We start from the raw sequence: 17,284 nt of genomic DNA on the forward strand, positions 1-17,284 counted from the left end.
TGGTGTAAGGAGTAGGGTCTGGATCATCCAGGCAGTGTGACTCGGAATGGGTCAGAAACTGAGTTTCTGAGGTTGTTTGCATACCTGTGTCCTAGCAGCTGTCATTCTCTAGTATTATTATTTTATTTTTTTCTACTAGACAATAAGTTTCTTAGTGTTTATTCTCACCACTTGGTACGATACCTGGCATATAGTAGGGACACAGTTTGTTGAGTGAAGGAAGTACCCATTTCCAAATGAGTGTATGGCATTATAATCGGTTTTAAAGGAACGTATTTTCCCCTTGCTATTACTGGGTGTCGTTAATCTTATTGATCCTTCAGAGTTTGCTGCATTTAGCATGTGGAATTACATATATAGTAAATATAAATATATGCATATTTTGAAAACAGCTGTATTTATGTGGAAGATTTTTGGAATTGTCTTTGTTTTATATTTTTGTGTATTACAAATTTTCTAGAAATCTGTACTTTTAGAAATGGGAATTTCTGGTAATGAGAGGAAAAGGTTTTTTTTTTAAAGATTTAATGGTGAAAGTGCTACATTATTAACTTTGTGTCTATTTCTTTGATTATTAATGCTATTTTGTCACTGTTCTCTGTTCTTTTATTTACTTTTTTGGATTATTAATATATGTGATACATGTGTGTAAGCAGTCTGATACATTTATAAATTGTATCAGATTTGTCAGAATTATTATTTTTTCTAATGGGTTTATTTCATTCTGGTTACATTTTGGATGGTACACAAATTTGAAATGGTCACTGTCTCCTCTGATTTTTTTTTTTTTTTAATGTTTATTCAGTTTTGAGAGAATGTGAGTGGGAGAGGGGCAGACAGAGAGGGGGACAGAGGATCTGTAGCGGGCTCTGCACTGACCGCACCAAGCCCGCTGTGGGGCTTGAACTCGGGAACTGGGAGATTATGACCTAAGCTGAAGTGGGACACCCAACCGACTTAGCTACCCGGGTGACCCAGTCTTCTCTGATTTAAAACTTAGGAAGTCATCCCTGTTTTAGAAATCAGTTTATTTCTTTTTCTCTGGATTGACGTTGTAATATGAAATCTTTTTCTCAGTTTGGGTTTTTTTAAATGTTTCATTTTATTTATTCATTTATGTTTAAAGTTTATTTTTTGAGAGAGAGAGTGAGCAAGCAGGGGAGGAGCAGAGAGACAGGGAGAGAGGGAATCATGAGTAGCCTCCACGAGGTCATTGTGGAGCTGGAGGGGGGACTCCAGCTCAAAATCTGTGAGAGATCATGACCTGAGCTGAAATCAAGAGTCAGATCCTTAACTGAATGAGCCACCCAGGTGTCCTAGTTTGGGTTTTTGTTTTTTTTTTTAAACATGGAATTTTGGCATTATGTAATGAGATAAATCTATGTAGATTTTTTTCCCCGTCTCCAGTTACCAGTTAATGCAGCCATCGTGTTATTAATTTTTCCCTTCCCAATCATGGCAACTATTTCTAAATCAATAGACTCCTGCTTTCTAAAATATTTAAAGTATTTTAAAAGAATTAGGGAAACTTTTTAAATACACAAGACTAGAATCCGTATAATGAATACCTTCCATCATATTTTTTAGTTTAATATCCCTAATGCTTTAAGGATATTTTGCTATTGGATTATAGTAAAACATTTTGAATGTTTGAATAGTTTAATTTTCTAATCTTGTTCACAGTCTTTGATTATCATAGAAATCTGTGCACACATACACTTAGGGTGATAATCGTACGTATTGTATATATATCATCTATATATATGAAAAATACATCTTCAATTTTATAATCTACCTTTGGACAGTGTACTATGAATACTTACAGTGATTTGGAGTAAGAATTGGGGAAATCAGAGTTCTGATAATCAAGGATTGTTGGTTAATGGCAGAAGAGTATTGTTATGTTTGATGCAGATTGCCATAAATAGAAACTTGTAAATTTTTAGAATAGCATTTAGATTTTCCAACAGTACTAATACACATAATTTCAGATGATCGCAACAGAGGCGTGTTGTTTTGGGTTGTAAAATAGCTTTCTGTGAAGTGACTCAGCTTGTTGTCTTGCCATCTCTTCTAATGCCTGGCAGAAAATAGACTGGCAGCAAATGCAGGTTGAATGAATAATATTTTTTGTCCTTTTTAAAAAAAATTCACGTAGGTAATCTTAATCTTACAATTCCATGGAAAAACCTGTATACTCAACCAGTTGAAGCTGTCCTGGAAGACATTTATTTACTCATAGTGCCTTCTTCTCGTAAGTCAAATTTTAAACATTATAACTTCAAGCACTTTTATTTGTGGATGGAAAAATCTTTATATCTCATAATGATATTCAAAATACTTGTAAATATTTTGAGATATTTTTATGTTTGAATTAGCATTTGGGAATTCAAATTAAATTGGTTTTTACTCTAGACTTTTGCAGACTTTGTATTAGTGATTATTTTTCAAGGGTATGTTTTGGAATGAGTATACTTAAACTTAAGATAATTAACTATTCTTTTCTGTGCTTCCTGTAGAAATAAAATACGATCCTGTAAAAGAAGAAAAACAACTCTTGGAGGCAAAGCAATATGAACTTAAGCGAATAGAAGAAGCAAAACAAAAAGTAGCTGATCAAGGTAAAGGAAACAGTAAATAGGAATGGTAATAAGAGAAGGAGAGAAGACCTAAATATTTATCACATGGGAATATTATTTTTCTCTGGAGGCATTGAAATTATTTAACAAATATGAGATAATCTTATTACATGGGGAATTTTAATGTGGTTTGTCTATTTTTATGATGATTATAAAATTTTTACTTATAGAAACTTACTGTTTGACAAATAATACACATAGCTTATAAGGGTAAGGTTAGTTTTTAGCTATAATAATTAATTTCATCAAGTATATTTTCTTAGTTTTGTAGCTTTTTAATTTTTAAAATTGTTATTAAAACATTTTTTTAATGTTTACTTTTTTTTGAGAGAGAGAGAGAGACACAGAGGGAGAGAGCGGGAAAGGGACAGAGCAAGAAGGAAACACAGAATCTGAAGCAGGTTCTGGGCTCTGAGCTGTCAGCACAGAGCCCAACGTGGGGCTCGAACTCAAAAACTGTGAGATCATGACCTCAACCAAAGTCCAGTGCTTAACTGACTAAGCCAGCCAGGTGCCCACAAATTTTTATTTTGTAAAATGTTTATTTTTGAGAAAGAGAGTCAGAGAGGGGGAGAGAGAATCAAAGAGGGGGAAAGACAGAGGACCCAAAACAGTCTGTGTGCTGTCAGCACAGAACCTGATGCAGGGCTTGAACTCATGAACTGTAAGATCATGACCTGAGCTGAAGTCAGATGCTTAACTGACTAAGGCCACCCAGGCACCCTAGTTTTCTAGCTTTTTTTTTTTTTTAAATTCCCCTTATATCGGTTCTTAATCTTTTAGAGATACTTAGTTGTTTGATATAATTATGTTTTCCCAAATCTTTTTGGTTACCCTCTGGCTTCATATCCTTTCCTATTCAGCCTAACCCAAATAGTTCATTATTTCAACCCTTTCTTTTCTCAGTGGAAGAGCTGTCTCGCAGAAATCGAATTCCTTTCCACTTGTGTGGTGGTGACTTTTGTATTTTTTGTATTCTGTTCTGTCTAGTAAAACTTTCTCCTTAGCCTGTAAATACATTGTACCTGGTCTTATCTTCAAACACAAAATGATCTTCCTAACCTGGTTATCATTTGTCTTCTGTTCCTCTTTTGTTTAATAGCCAAGCATCTTAAAAATGTATGTATACTTACACCACTATCCTTGCCTTGCATTTATTTAGTTATTTATTCATTTTTTTTTGATAAAAAATAAAACCCACTAGTAAACATTTTACCTTTTGACAAAGAGGTAAAAACGTTAAAGGAGATTTATGCAAATTCTGGTGACACTTCTTGTAATTATATTTTCATACCCTGTGTAGTTGTTTATCTCTGTCCCCAGTCTTTTTTTATTCAAATATTTTTTTTATTATAGCACACATGTAACAAAGTTTACCATCTTAACCATTTTTAAGTGTACAGTTCGCTGGTATTAAATAACATTTAGAATGTTGTACAACTCTTACTACCATCCATTTCATATCTCTTTTCTTCTTGTAAAATTGAAACTTTATAGCCATTAAACAACAGTCCACCCATTCCACGCCCCTCAGTTAGAACCCCTGGCGACCACAACTGTACTTTCTTGTCTCTGAAATTTTGGCTACTCTGAGTACTTCATGTAAGTGGAATTATACAACGTGTCTTTTTCTAACTGGCTTATTTCACTTAGCATCATGTCTTCAAGATCTGTCCGTGTTGTAGCCTGTGTCACAATTCCCCTTTTAAGGCTAAATAGTATTCCATTTTTTGTATATACCACACTTGCCTTGCCCATTCACCCATCTATGGACACTTGGGTCGTTTCTGTGCTTTAGCTGTCGTGAATAAAGCTGCTCTGAACATGGGAGCACAAGTATTCCTTTGAGACATTGTTTTCAATTATTTCGGGTATATACACACAAGTGCAGTTGCTGGATCATAGGTAATTGTACTGTATTTTTGACTTTTTGAGGAATCACCATACTGTTTTCAACAGGGACTTGTACCATTCTGCATTTTCACCAACAATGCCCAAAGGTTTTGATTCCTTCGCATCCTTGCTAACGCTTGTTTTATCTTTTCTTCATGGTAGCATCTTAATGGGGATGAAGTAGTATCTCATGTAGTTTTGATTTGCATTTCCCTGAAGATTAGTATTTTAGTGTCTTTTCATGTGCTTATTGGCCATTTGTATATCTTCTTTGGAGAAATGTCTATTTGAGTCTTCTGCCCATCTTTTAGTTGGGTTGTCTTTGGTTGTTGTTTGGTGCTACGAGTTCTTTATATATTCTCCATGTTAATCTTTCACTAAATACACGATTTGCAAATTTTCTCCCATTCTTTGTGTAACCATTCTGTTGATAGTGTCTTAATGCAAAAAATGTTTAAATTCCCACGAAGCCCATTTTGTCATCTTTTGTTGCTTGTGCCTTGGTGTGATATGCAAGAAATCATCGCAAAATCATCACCAAATCCAGTGTCATGCAGCTTTTGTCCTGTGTTTTCCTCTAAGAGTTTTATAGTTTTAGGTCTTAAATTTAAATCCATTTTGAATTAGTTTTTTTATATGTTCTTCGATAAGCAAGGTCTGACTTCATTCTCTTGTTCATTCTCTTCATATCCCGTTTTCCTAACGTTGTTTATTAAAACTATTGTCCATTCCTGATTGAGTAGTCTTGGTCCCTTATCAAAAATCATTTGACCGTGTATGCAAGGGTTTATTCTGAGTGCTGTATTCTGTTTTATTCGTCTGTCTTTATGGCAGTACCACACTGTTTTGATTACTGTAGTGTTGTAAATTTTGAAATCTGGAAGTGTAAGTCTTTCACCTTTTGTTCTTCCTTTTCAAGACTGGTTTTCCTCTGTGGGAGTCTCTTGAGTTTCCTTATGAATTTAAGGATGAATTTTTCTGTTTCTGCGAAAAGTATAATTGGGATTGCTTTGAATCTGTAGACTGCTTTGGGCAGCATTGACATGCTAACAGTGGTTCCCAATCCATGAACTTGGGTATGTTTCCATTTATGTCTTTTAAAATACCTTTTTAAAAGTGTACAAGTCTTTCACCTCCTTGGTTATGTTAATCCCTAAGTTATTCTTTCTGATGCTATTGTAAAAGGAATTGTTTCTGTAATTTCCTGCTCAGATTCTTCATTGTTAGGGATTAGAGATATGCAGTTGATTTTGTGTGTGTGTGTGTGTGTGTGTTGACTTTGTACCCTGCTACTTTGCTGAGTTAATTAGTTTCAATAGCTGTTTTGTGAGGTATTTAGAGTTTTCTTCATATAAGATCATATTATCTGTGAACAGAGATTTTACTTCATTTTTTGATTTGGATGACTTTCGTTTCTTGCCTGATTACTCTGGCTAGACCTTCTAGTAGTATGTTGAATAAAAGTGACAAAACTGGACATTTTTGCTGTCTTTCTGATTTTCAAGGAAAAGCTTTCAGCCTTTCCATTAAGTATGGTGTTTGCTGTGGGCTTTTTGTATATGAATTTTATTATGTTAGGTAGTTTCCTTCTAGTCCTAGTTTTTTGATTGTTGTTATTAAAAAAGGATTTTGAGTTTTGTTAAATGGTTTTTCTTCATCAATTGAGATGATCATATATATTTTTTTATTTGGTAAATGTTTGATTTACTTGGTAATTTTTAGCAAATTTATTTGGTAAGTTGACTTATATATCTACCCATCCTTCCATTCCAGCAATAAATTCTATTGAGTCATGCTATATAATTTTTTATAACACTTTTTTTTTTTAATGTTTATTCATTTTTTTTTTTTTCTTGGAGAGAGAGAGAGTGAGTGGGAGAGGGAGACACAGAATCTGAAGCAGGTTCCAGGCACTGAGCTGTCACCACAGAGCCCCACGTGGGGCTTGAACTCATAGACCGTGAGATCACGCCCTAGCCCAATGGAAGCTTAACCGACTGAGCCACCCAGGCACCCCTTGAATTTTTTTAATGGGCTGTTGAATTTTGTTTGTTGGCATTTCATTATTTGCATCAGTATTTATTAGGAATATTGATCTGTAGTTTTCTTGTAGTATCGTTGTATGGTTTTGGTAGCAGATTAATACCTCACACATTGAGTTTGGAAGTATTCCCTTTAATTTGTTTTTGAAAAGTTTGAAGAGGATTGATGTTTTAAGTGTTTGGTAGAATTCACCAAAGAAGCAATCAGTTCCACGGGTTTTGTTAGGGGAGTTTTGATCACTGATTCAATCTTTTTACTTGTTTTATATGTGTGTGTATATATATATTTTATATATATATATATATATTATATATATGTATTTTATATACATATGGGTATATATAATACATATATCTATTCAAATTTTCTATCTCTGTAATTTTGTCTTGGTACGTATTGTGGTTCTAGGAATTTGTCCATTTCATTTGGTTAATCCAGTTCGTTAGTATACAGTTATTCACATAATGTGTATAATCCTTGTTTCTGTAAAATCTTTAGTAATACACCTACTCTCATTTGTAATTTTGGTAATTTGAGCCTTACTCTTTTTATCTTGGTCCATTTAGCTATTTTTCAATTTTGTTGACCTTTTCAAAAAACCCAACTTTTGGTTTCATTTGATTTTTTTTTTTTCAAGTTGGTCTTCTATTCTTCAGTTTATCTCTACTTGAATCTTTATTTTCTCTTTCCTTCTGTTAGCTGTGGATATAGTTTGTCCATTATTTTCATATTGTTTAAGTTATAAAGTTAGGTTCTTCTGAGGTCTTTTTGTTTTTTTCTTACAGCTATAAATTTCCATTTTAATACTTTTTTGCTGTGTCCCATAAATTTTGGTATGCTGTGTTTTTGTTTTCATATATCTAAGTGTTTTCTAATTTCCCTTATGACTTGTTCTGTGATCCATTGGTGGTTTAACAGCGTTTTGTTTAATTTCCACAAATACATGAGTTTTTAAATTTTCCTTCCATTTTCTTATTTTTTTAAACGTTTGCTAATTTTTGAGCGAGAGCACGTGAGTTAGGGAGAAGCAGAGAGAGGGAGACAGAGGATCTGAAGCAGGCTCTGCACTCATAGCAGAGAGCCACTGCTGAGCTCTCTGAGGAACCCCAACTTCTGTGTTTTATTTCTAACATTATTCTGATATGGTCAAAGATGGCACTTTGCATGACACCTATATTTTTAAATCTAGTTAGACTTAATTTGTGTCCTAATATGCGTTCTGTCATGGAAAATGTCTTAGATGTACCAGAGAACAGTGGGTCTTGTGTTTTAATCCATTCAGTTTGTGTCTTTTGAGTAGACTGTTTAATCCATATCCATATATATACATACATACGTACGTATATGTGTGTATATGTACAAATATAAATATGAACTAATATTGGTATATTATATATATATTTTAATGGTTTATCTTTGAGAGAGAAAGAGCATGTATATGAGCAGGGGAGGGGCGGAGAGAGAGAGAGGGAGAGCAAGAATCCCAAGCATGTCCTGAGCTGCCATTGCAAAGCCTGATGCGGGGCTCAAACTCAAACCCATGAGGTCAGGACTTGAACTGAAACCAAGAGTCGGATGCTTAACTGACTGAGCCACCCAGGCACCCCAGATCCATATACTTTTAGAATAATTACTGATAACTTATAGACGTACTTCTGTCCTTTTGCCATTTGTTTTCTGTGTGCCTTATTTGTCACTCATTTACTGTGTTACTCTCTGAGTTTGGTTGACTTTGTATAATGAAATGTTTAAATTTTTATTTCGGGGCGCCTGGGTGGCTCAGTCGGTAAAGTGGCCGACTTCGGCTCAGGTCATGATCTCACAGCCGGTGAGTTCGAGCCCCGCGTCGGGCTCTGTGCTGACAGCTCAGAGCCTGGAGCCTGTTTTGGATTCTGTGTCTCCCTCTCTCTGACCCTCCCCCATTCGTGCTCTGTCTCTCTCTGTCTCAAAAATAAATGTTAAAAAAAAAAATTTTAAATTCTTATTTCATTCATCTCGTGCATATTCTATAGGTATTTTCTCTACGGATACCCTGAGAATTACATTTTTGACATCCTTAAGTTAGAACACTTTAAGTTATACTAGCTTAACCTCAGTAACATACAGAAACTCTACTCTTTCACATCTCCCTCCTCACTTTTTTAAATTGCTGTTGTCACAGAATTGCATCTTTATATATTGTTGCCGAAAACAAACTATTTTGAATAGATTAGCGTCTTAAATAATTAGAAAACAACAGGCTGAGTTACAAAGCAAAGTTACCATAATACTAGCATTTAGACTAAGAAGTTTTTTTTATAAGTACATTGGTCTCTCAAATCATGTAGAATGCAAGAAGTGGAGTTACAAACCACTGTTATGGTAACGATAATTGATAATCGCAGATGTGTTATCTTTTGTTGGGATCATTGTTGTTTCATGCAGTATCTCTGGTTATTGTGTAGGGAAGGTCTGGTGACAGTCTTACTCAGCTTTTATTTATCTTGGAATGTCTTTATTTCTCCCTCACTCTTAAAGGATATAGAATTCTTGGTTGAAAGATTTTTTTTTCTTAGCACTTTCAGCAATTTGGTCCATTGCCTTTCTGCCTTTTTTCTGATGAAGAATCTATTGATAAAATTATTAACGATCCCTTCCATGTGATGAGCAGCTTCTCTCTTGATGTTTTCAAGATTCTCTTTTTATCTTTGGTCTTTGAACGTTTGCTTATAATTTGTATCCTTGGGTCTCTTTGAGTTCTTCCTTGGAGTTCTTTGAGTTCCCTGGGTGAATATAATCATGTCTTTCTTTAAATGTGGTCAGTTTGCAGCTAGTATTTCTCATTTTTTAGTTTTTATTTTTTTGAGATTTTTCATTCTTTAGTCATCTAAATACCCAGTGTGGGGCTCGAATTTACAACCCTAGATAAAGAGTTGCACGCTCTACTGACTAAGCCACACGGGAGTCCCTCAGCCAGTATGTCTTCAGATATTCTCTCTGACCCTTTCTCTGTCTTTTTTCCATCTGGGACTCCCACAGTGCATGTGTTGGTCCACTTGGTGTCCCCTGGGTGTCTGTTAGGCTCTGTTCACTTCAATTTATTTCTTTCCGTTCTTCAAATTTAATAATTTGTTGTTGTTCTGTCTTCAAGTTTGTCTATTGCAGTCTCCCTTTGAATCTCTCTGATGAATTTTTCCTTTTAGTTATGGTACTTTTCTGCTTCTGAATTTTTTTTTTTTTAGTTTTTTTCTTTATAGATATTTCTATTTTTTCATTCATTATTTTCTTGATGTTCTCCACATCTTCCTTTAGATCTTTGAGCATCTGTGTGACAGTTGTTTTAAAGTCTGTCTAGTGGGGCACCTGAGTGGCTCAGTTGCTTCTGGACTTTGGCTCAGGTCATGATCTCATGGTTTGTGAGTTCAGTGCCCATGTCCAGCTCCACACTGATGGTGCAGAGCCTGCTTGGGATTCTCTATCCTTCTTTTCTCTGCCCCTCCCCACTTGCACTCTCTCTCAAAATAAGTAAACTAAAAAAAAAAAAAAAAAAAAGTAGTAGATCTGTCATCATATCTTTTTCAGGAATAGTTTTTGTTGACTTATTTTTTTGTCTGTTAAACGGGCCATATCTTCCTGCTTCTTTGTATCGTTGGTGATTCTTTTTAAAATCTAGATATTTGGATATAATAATGTGATATCTGTGGAAATGAGATTCACCCCCATTCCCATTGTTTTCTTTCTTTTTTTTTTTAAAGCTTTTTTTTCTTTTTCATTATTGTAGGCTATCCCTAGTCCAAGGATCAGTCTGAGGTATAAATGTAAGGTATTCTCAGGACTTTGCTGAGCCCAAGCCTATGCCTTTCCCTGAACGTGTATGGTCACATTCTTATTTTCCCTGCATATGGAGTTGATTTTGAATGTCCTAGTCTGTAATGTTTTGCTCACAAATGGGGAGAAGAGAACAATGAAGGGGGACAAAAACAAAAAAGGTTGCGAGTCCTTTAAACGCCCTGGATGTCACTTTGGCTGGAGAGGGAGGGGCTTGCAACAGTTGAAAAAGGTTCAGTGACCACAACCACCCTTCTCTGTGATCAGGAGCAGCAACCAGCCATTAGAGCACAAATCTCCAAATATTTGGAGGATGGGTCCTTTCTTCCCACCTTGGTTCCTGCAAGTTGAGTTGCAAGGTGCTTCAGGAATGTGTGCACGGCTGGCTGCAGTAGGCCTGAGAATAGGGGCCCGGGTGAGCTGCTGCTATGGTAAGAGCTAAAGTGGATGTGAATGAAGTGCAGTTTACATTCAAGCCTTCTCTGCAAGTTGAAAGTTGCAAGCCTTCAGTAGATTCTGGGTTCCAGAATCTTTACATTAGGCACATTTTTGCCTATTGAGTTATCTAGCTAGGAAGACAGATTCTTGGTGTTTTCTACTCTGCCATTTTCCTCTTCTCCAATCCTTTCTTTACTAAGTCTCCTAGGCTTTTGCCTTTGAAAAATTATTTTCATCTTCTCAAAATAATACATATACATAGATTTAAAAGTTAGTAAGTAATATTAGTACCACAATTTAGAAATTCTGTCTCCTGGCTCAGCCCCTGAGCCTGCTCCATATAGATCTGCTTTTAAGGTTTTTGGGTTTTGTTTGATGTTTTTATTTACTTTTGAGAGTGTGAGTGGAGGAGGGGCAGAGAGGGGGACAGAGGACCCCACGTGGGCTCTGCACTGACAGCAGCGCTCCTGACGTGGGGCTCGAACTCACCAACTGTGAGATCTTACCTGAGCTGAAGTCAGATGCTCAACTGACTGAGCCACTCAGGAGCCCCTACTTTTAAGTTTTAAAGTGTTTTTGTGGTTACCTCCATGCTACTGTATAAGATGATCACATCCCTATTACTTGATTCATTATACTTATACATCATTTATATAGAGAGGCTTCCTTTTATGGACTGTAAGGTTGACCCATTTTTCTGTCTTTCTAGTATAATTGCATGTTTGGTTAAATCAGTATTCATTGTTTATGTTATTATGGCTATATATAAATGTTTACTACTGAGCCAAATAGTATATATGCTCTGATCACATATGTTTTTTGGTGCAACTTTATTATTTTCTTGGCAATAGTAGGTGGATGTAGGGTGATTATTATATAGAAGTTTTTCTTAACGTGTCTGGTTTCACTGTGATGGATCTCCCTGTATCTGTAAGTACATGGTTTTAGAGTCTGCAGTCTGTTGCGTGTATTTTCTTCAGAAGAAATTCTTGCTTCTCACTAGGATGGGAAAAGGATAGTTGTATGGCTGTGTGGACTAAGGGAGGGAGAATACCTGGAAGTCTAACTACTAATTACACCAGACTTAAGCCAATCCTTGTATTATCATCCTCTCCCTGCCATTTATGTTCTCTGAGGACTCCAGTTCCTGAATCTTCCCAGGATTCTGGCTTTTGACTCATCTTTATTATTGGCCTCTCCATTTATTATAGGTATTTAGAAGAATTTCTTCATCTGTGCTAAGTAGGTTAAGGCCATCTGCATTCTAGCTTCCAGACTACTGAAGGTATATCTTACCTGTTTTTTTCCTGTACTCTTTCTTGACCTTGGGGATTTATCCATTTTCCCCCTTTACTTTTGCATTAATGAGGTCTTACTGAGAAGTAGAAAAATAGATAACAGTCCACCATGTTTAATCAGAAGTCCTTATTTTTACATTGGTCTAAAATTAGAAACATTTATGCTTAAAATTCATTAGTGATAGCTTATTGTTATCAGGTAGAAGTTTAAACTCTTCAGCGTGATATGTAAAAGTTCATATGATTTGAATCCTATTTACCTCTTCAGCCTTATTACTGACCCCATCCCTTTCTCTTCTATTCTTTTGTTCTAAACATACTGACCTATTTATAGTTTATTGAGTGTATCAATTTCTCTGAATATATCTCACTTTTACTCTATCTAACATATAATTGTGAGTTACCAGCATTGAAATGATAGTTGAGGTGTATGGTGTGGATGAGATTCCCTGAAGCAGCAGTAGAGGAGAGGAGAAGTCCTAGGACTGAGCCTTAAGGAAATGTAACCTTTAATGATGGTGTAAAAGAGGAACACAGAAAAAAAAAATCAAGAAAGAGTGATGAGGGGCACCTGGGTCGCTCAGTCGGTGGAGCGTCTGACTTGGCACAGGTCATGATCTAACGATTCATGAGTTCGAGCCCCACATTGGGCTCTCTGCTGTGAATGCAGAGCCTTCTTTGGATCCTCTGTCTCTCTCTCTCTTTCTCTCTCAAAAAAATGAACACCAAAAAAATGATAAAAAAAAGAGTCATCAGATAAGTAGAAAGAAATTTGGAGATTATGATTTCAATGGAAAAGTGTGTTTTAGGAAGCAAAGAATTTATCAGATCCTAATGAGGTATTAGGTAAATTAAAGCAATAATCATTTTATTTACGTCATGCATGTCATGGGTCATTGAGTGATGATTACAGAAAAGGAACTTCTGTTTCTTCCAAAGTTGGAGGCAAGGTCATCTAACAGTAAAGAGAGCAATGGAAGGATTGTTAGACCTTTGAGGAGAATCAGAAAGAATTTGACTTAGTTGTTCCAGAGCATGTGAACAAGTTGAGTGGAGAAATGTAATAAGTGGCTGTTGGGATGAAGTTGGTGATACTTGATTTATAGTAATTTCAGTCCTGTTGTGATTTTTCTCTGGTGCTCAACTGGCAAGGTTAATCATGCTGACATAAAAAGTAGAAAGTTGGTTTTATTCAGGGTTGGAGCTTTATTGACAGAGGAAAATGAGCAAAAAGGAATAAAAGGGTTGAAAATGTTGGTGAAATAAGACATTATGGAATCTGTGCTGGTTAAGGGATTCAGAAGGAAATACTGGGTAGAGAAAGAAAGAGTTAAGCATTTAATTGAATGACTGAATAGGTTTATAGAGTAAAGGATTTTATTAGGATGTGGTGTCGTATTCAAAGATTAAAATGCTCTGTCTTCAAGGAGCTTTTATTTTGTTTACTTATTCTAAAGTCTTTTTATATTTAATATATTTACTTACCCGCTATTCACTGACACTTGGATTTGATGTAAATATATCTTCATCAGCCTGTCCTCCTTGGCCAGTTGAATTAGTAGTGGGTCATGAGAGGAAAAAACAGATACTCTGTATGTACAGTGAGACAGGACTACAGATAGAAAATGAGATAGTTTTCATTGACATTTTCAAATGGAGAAAAAAGGGACAGTAACCCGTGGTTATCAAATGCATATTAAAAAAGAACTTAGCGGTGTGCTGGGTGGGTGACTCAGTCGTTTAAGTGACCGACTCTTGATTCTGGCTCAGGTCATGATCTCACGGTTCATGAGTTCAAGCCCTATGTCAGGCTCTGCAGCTGGTATCACAGAGCCTGCTTGGGTTGGGATTTCTCTTCTCTTCTCTTCTCTTCTCTTCTCTTCTCTTCTCTTCTCTTCTCTTCTCTTCTCTTCCTCTCTCTCTCTCCTACTTGCACCATCTCTCTCTCAAAATAAATAAATTAAAAATGGAAGAAATTAGGAGTTTCAATACTTTGTTTTTTCTATTCCCCTGGAAAGTTTTGAAACTGGAGATAGTTAATATCTTTTTTAGAAAATGAAACAAATGATGAATTTCCTTAATTCTTCCTTGAAAGAAGAAAGGATTGCCTATCTTCCTGTTCTGGATTCATCAGGAGAAGAAGCATATTCAAGTATTTCATACATCAAACCACAGACAATTTGTAATAGTATCACTAATTTTAAGGGCAATTCCTTGTTACTGTTTCTGGCTTTTCTAATTTAAGCCTATTAGAATTCTTACCAAATAATCTTCATTGTTTTCCAGGTCTTTATGTACCCAGGTATAGTTGTAAAATTTAATGGCAGGAAGTTCTAAATAGTTGGCTTTAGTTTCATTGAAAAAGTAGATTTTGAAACTATTTGTATTTGGTTGCCTTTGAGTCTTTGGTGTGGAAGACTTTGGGAAAGGATGCTCTTAGTGTTCTGTTTATAAAGACAGATTTTTTTCTTTAACACGGTGATGTTTATGTTACCTCCATATGTGGATGGATATTTATAGAGTATATTTTTCATTCGAGTTAAAAAAAAAAAGTATTTGCTATTGTAGAAAAACATCAGGTGGAGAAACCGGACACTTTCACAGAAAAATTAATTACTCAGATCATAAAAAATCTTCAAGTGAAAATTTCCAACATCCATATTCGTTATGAAGATGATGTAAGTATTTTAATCGGTGAAACTTATTTTTATATTTCCATATATATACTTTATGGTTTGTTGACACCTGCTCTGTTGTGGCCAGCCTATTGGATGCTGGGAAGTGGAGGGACACAGATCTGAAGGTGACCTGGTCTTTCTGTTTTGTAATCATAGTTTCAATTTGCAGTGTTTAATGCCTTAATTACACTTTGCTAAAATGTTCAAAAATCAGATAATGAAGGAAAATGCCTTCCTCTATTGCAGTCACCTTGGGTAGTTGGGCATTATGTAGTTGGCCAGTCACGTATTTTTAGAATACTTTATATTTGCCTCTTGGAAGTTATACTGGTCTAGGAATCAGTAGAGGTAGATTTAGATTGTTTATCTCAAATAGATCCTGTGTCTCTAAAATGCATAATTATTGGCTTCTCACAGTACTATTGTGAGGTCAGTTTTTTGATAAACTGGTTTTTTATACATTGAAAAATACAAAGATTTATTATTGTGCAACACTAATACATTGATACTTAAAATTTTAATTAATACTGGGAAAAACACAGGAATAAAGGTTGTTCTAAAAAGTAGTAAAATGTTTTTGAGTATTTGAAAAAGAATGTTTTCCAGAAAACGAACTTTTTCTGTAATTTTGTTTAACCACTAAAAATCTGAGTAAAATTTGCTCTTTTCTCTTTAGATCACAAATCGAGACAATCCATTGTCATTTGGTATTTCCCTTCAAAATCTCAGCATGCAGGTACTTTGTTTAAAAAGCAGTTTAACCGTATTGTGCATTTCATCAAGCTATTAGTGTTCTTGTATGCTAGCATCAAAAATAGGTGCCTATGTAGAATTGGTACAGAAAGTGCATAAGGTAGATTGGAATTCGGGGTAGGTAGTTTAGCATTTCAAAAAATGTTTGATAATCAAATTTAGTTTAAAATATGAAGGCCTATTATTTGCAGAATATATTTGATATTTTTTCCTTAAAAATCCATTTCTTAAATACAAAATAAAAGTAATGTTTATTTCAGAAACCGATAAATCATGAAAAACAGAAAGAAATCACTCATTTTCTTACCACCATTATTAATATGGTGGCAAACTTGGTTCCTGATTTTTCAAATTGAGGAATTTTTAAAGTATGGGAGCAAATAGAGGATTATGAAACATTGTTGCATCAATGTTGTGGACAGTTGAGGAATCTGTCATTTGGCTTATATTTTGAATACTTTTAAAGAATAAACTGTTAGGAATAAAGTTTAAAACCCTTTTGTTTCCTACTCTTACCCTTCTCCCAGAGATAAACATCCTAACTTTTTAAACTTTGGTATAATATGTCAATTAGAAATGTATAATACCGGTAGGTTTTTAAAAGTTTACATAAATACTTTACATGATTTTTCTACAAATTTTCATTTTCTCTTCACAGTGTTAATATTTACTTGTGTTGCTACATGTAATTCAATTCAGTTTAATTGCTCTGTAGTATTTCGTTACATGCTTTATTTATTTATATCCATTGAGTTTTTGTGTACAATTTCTTCTTAAAACATGGACCTACTACAAGCAAAAAAAGAAAAGCCAAATTAAAAGTTATTCACTAAAGTTGGGTGGGATAAACTGTCAAATGCTGCTGTTAGTTTGAAAAATAAGGATGAGAATTACATTGGGTATGGCAACATGTGGGTCATGGGTAACTGTGACAGAGCGGTTTTGATCATCCCCTTTGGGAGACCTTAGAAACTGGTCCCCTAGTGCAGACCTGTTCAGTTAGAAACTCAGCTGGGGGCCCAGCAATCTAGGGTTTAGAAAGCCCTCCAGGTGATTTTGATACACACTAAAGTTTGAAAGTCACTGTTGTCATCTGTTCAGTTCTCTACCAGAAAATGAAAACCATCTTTGTAGAATAAGCATCTAAACACTTGATTGCCCTCAGTGGCTTCTCATTGCTATTAGAATTAAGTCAATAGTGTTGTTTTAAAATAGTTTTAATCTATTTTAATCTGACCCCTGGTAACATCTGGTTTCATCTCTTTTGTTTGCTTTATGTTCTCTGGCAACACTGGGCTTCTTCAATTCCCTGAACATGTTGTATATTTGCATGTTTTCCTACTCTGAATCATATTGCCTACTAACCTTAAAATCAATAATTTCCAAATTTTTTTTAATGTTTATTTATTTTTGAAAGAGAGTGGGAATGGGAGTGGGGGGGCGGGGAGGGGCGCAGAGAGAATTGGAGACACAGAATCCCAATCCCTCTGAGCTGTCAGCACAGAGCCTGACATAGGACTCAAACCCACGAACTGTGAGATCATGACCTGAGCTGAAGTCGGGTGCTCAACTGACTGAGCCATCCAGGCGCCCCTTAAAATCAGTAATTTCTATCCATATATCATGTATTAGTCATCACTTTCTCCATTACCCGCTGAGTTTGAGGCTCCTACGTTATTCTGAGAACTGTGTATTTAACCTCTTTGGTGGCACTTACCTGTTTGTAATTGCCTGT

General features: G+C 35.3%; 1 protein-coding gene across 3 annotated transcripts in view; it reads left to right on the forward strand.

The window, feature by feature from the left end:
* Positions 1 to 17,284, forward strand: part of VPS13A (vacuolar protein sorting 13 homolog A) — a 260,584-nt gene that overhangs the window by 16,054 nt on the left and 227,246 nt on the right. For all 3 annotated transcript variants that reach the window (XM_047102413.1, XM_047102419.1, XM_047102427.1), the window contains exons 4-7: positions 2,159 to 2,254; positions 2,520 to 2,621; positions 14,687 to 14,796; positions 15,473 to 15,532. In XM_047102413.1, coding sequence (XP_046958369.1) covers positions 2,159 to 2,254; positions 2,520 to 2,621; positions 14,687 to 14,796; positions 15,473 to 15,532 — 368 coding nt within the window. The remainder of the gene's footprint in view (positions 1 to 2,158; positions 2,255 to 2,519; positions 2,622 to 14,686; positions 14,797 to 15,472; positions 15,533 to 17,284) is intronic.

Source organism: Lynx rufus, unplaced genomic scaffold, assembly GCF_022079265.1.
Source record: "Lynx rufus isolate CCGP_SWC_20201006 ecotype Redwood Valley unplaced genomic scaffold, mLynRuf1.p SCAF_10, whole genome shotgun sequence".
Taxonomy (NCBI): domain Eukaryota; kingdom Metazoa; phylum Chordata; class Mammalia; order Carnivora; family Felidae; genus Lynx; species Lynx rufus.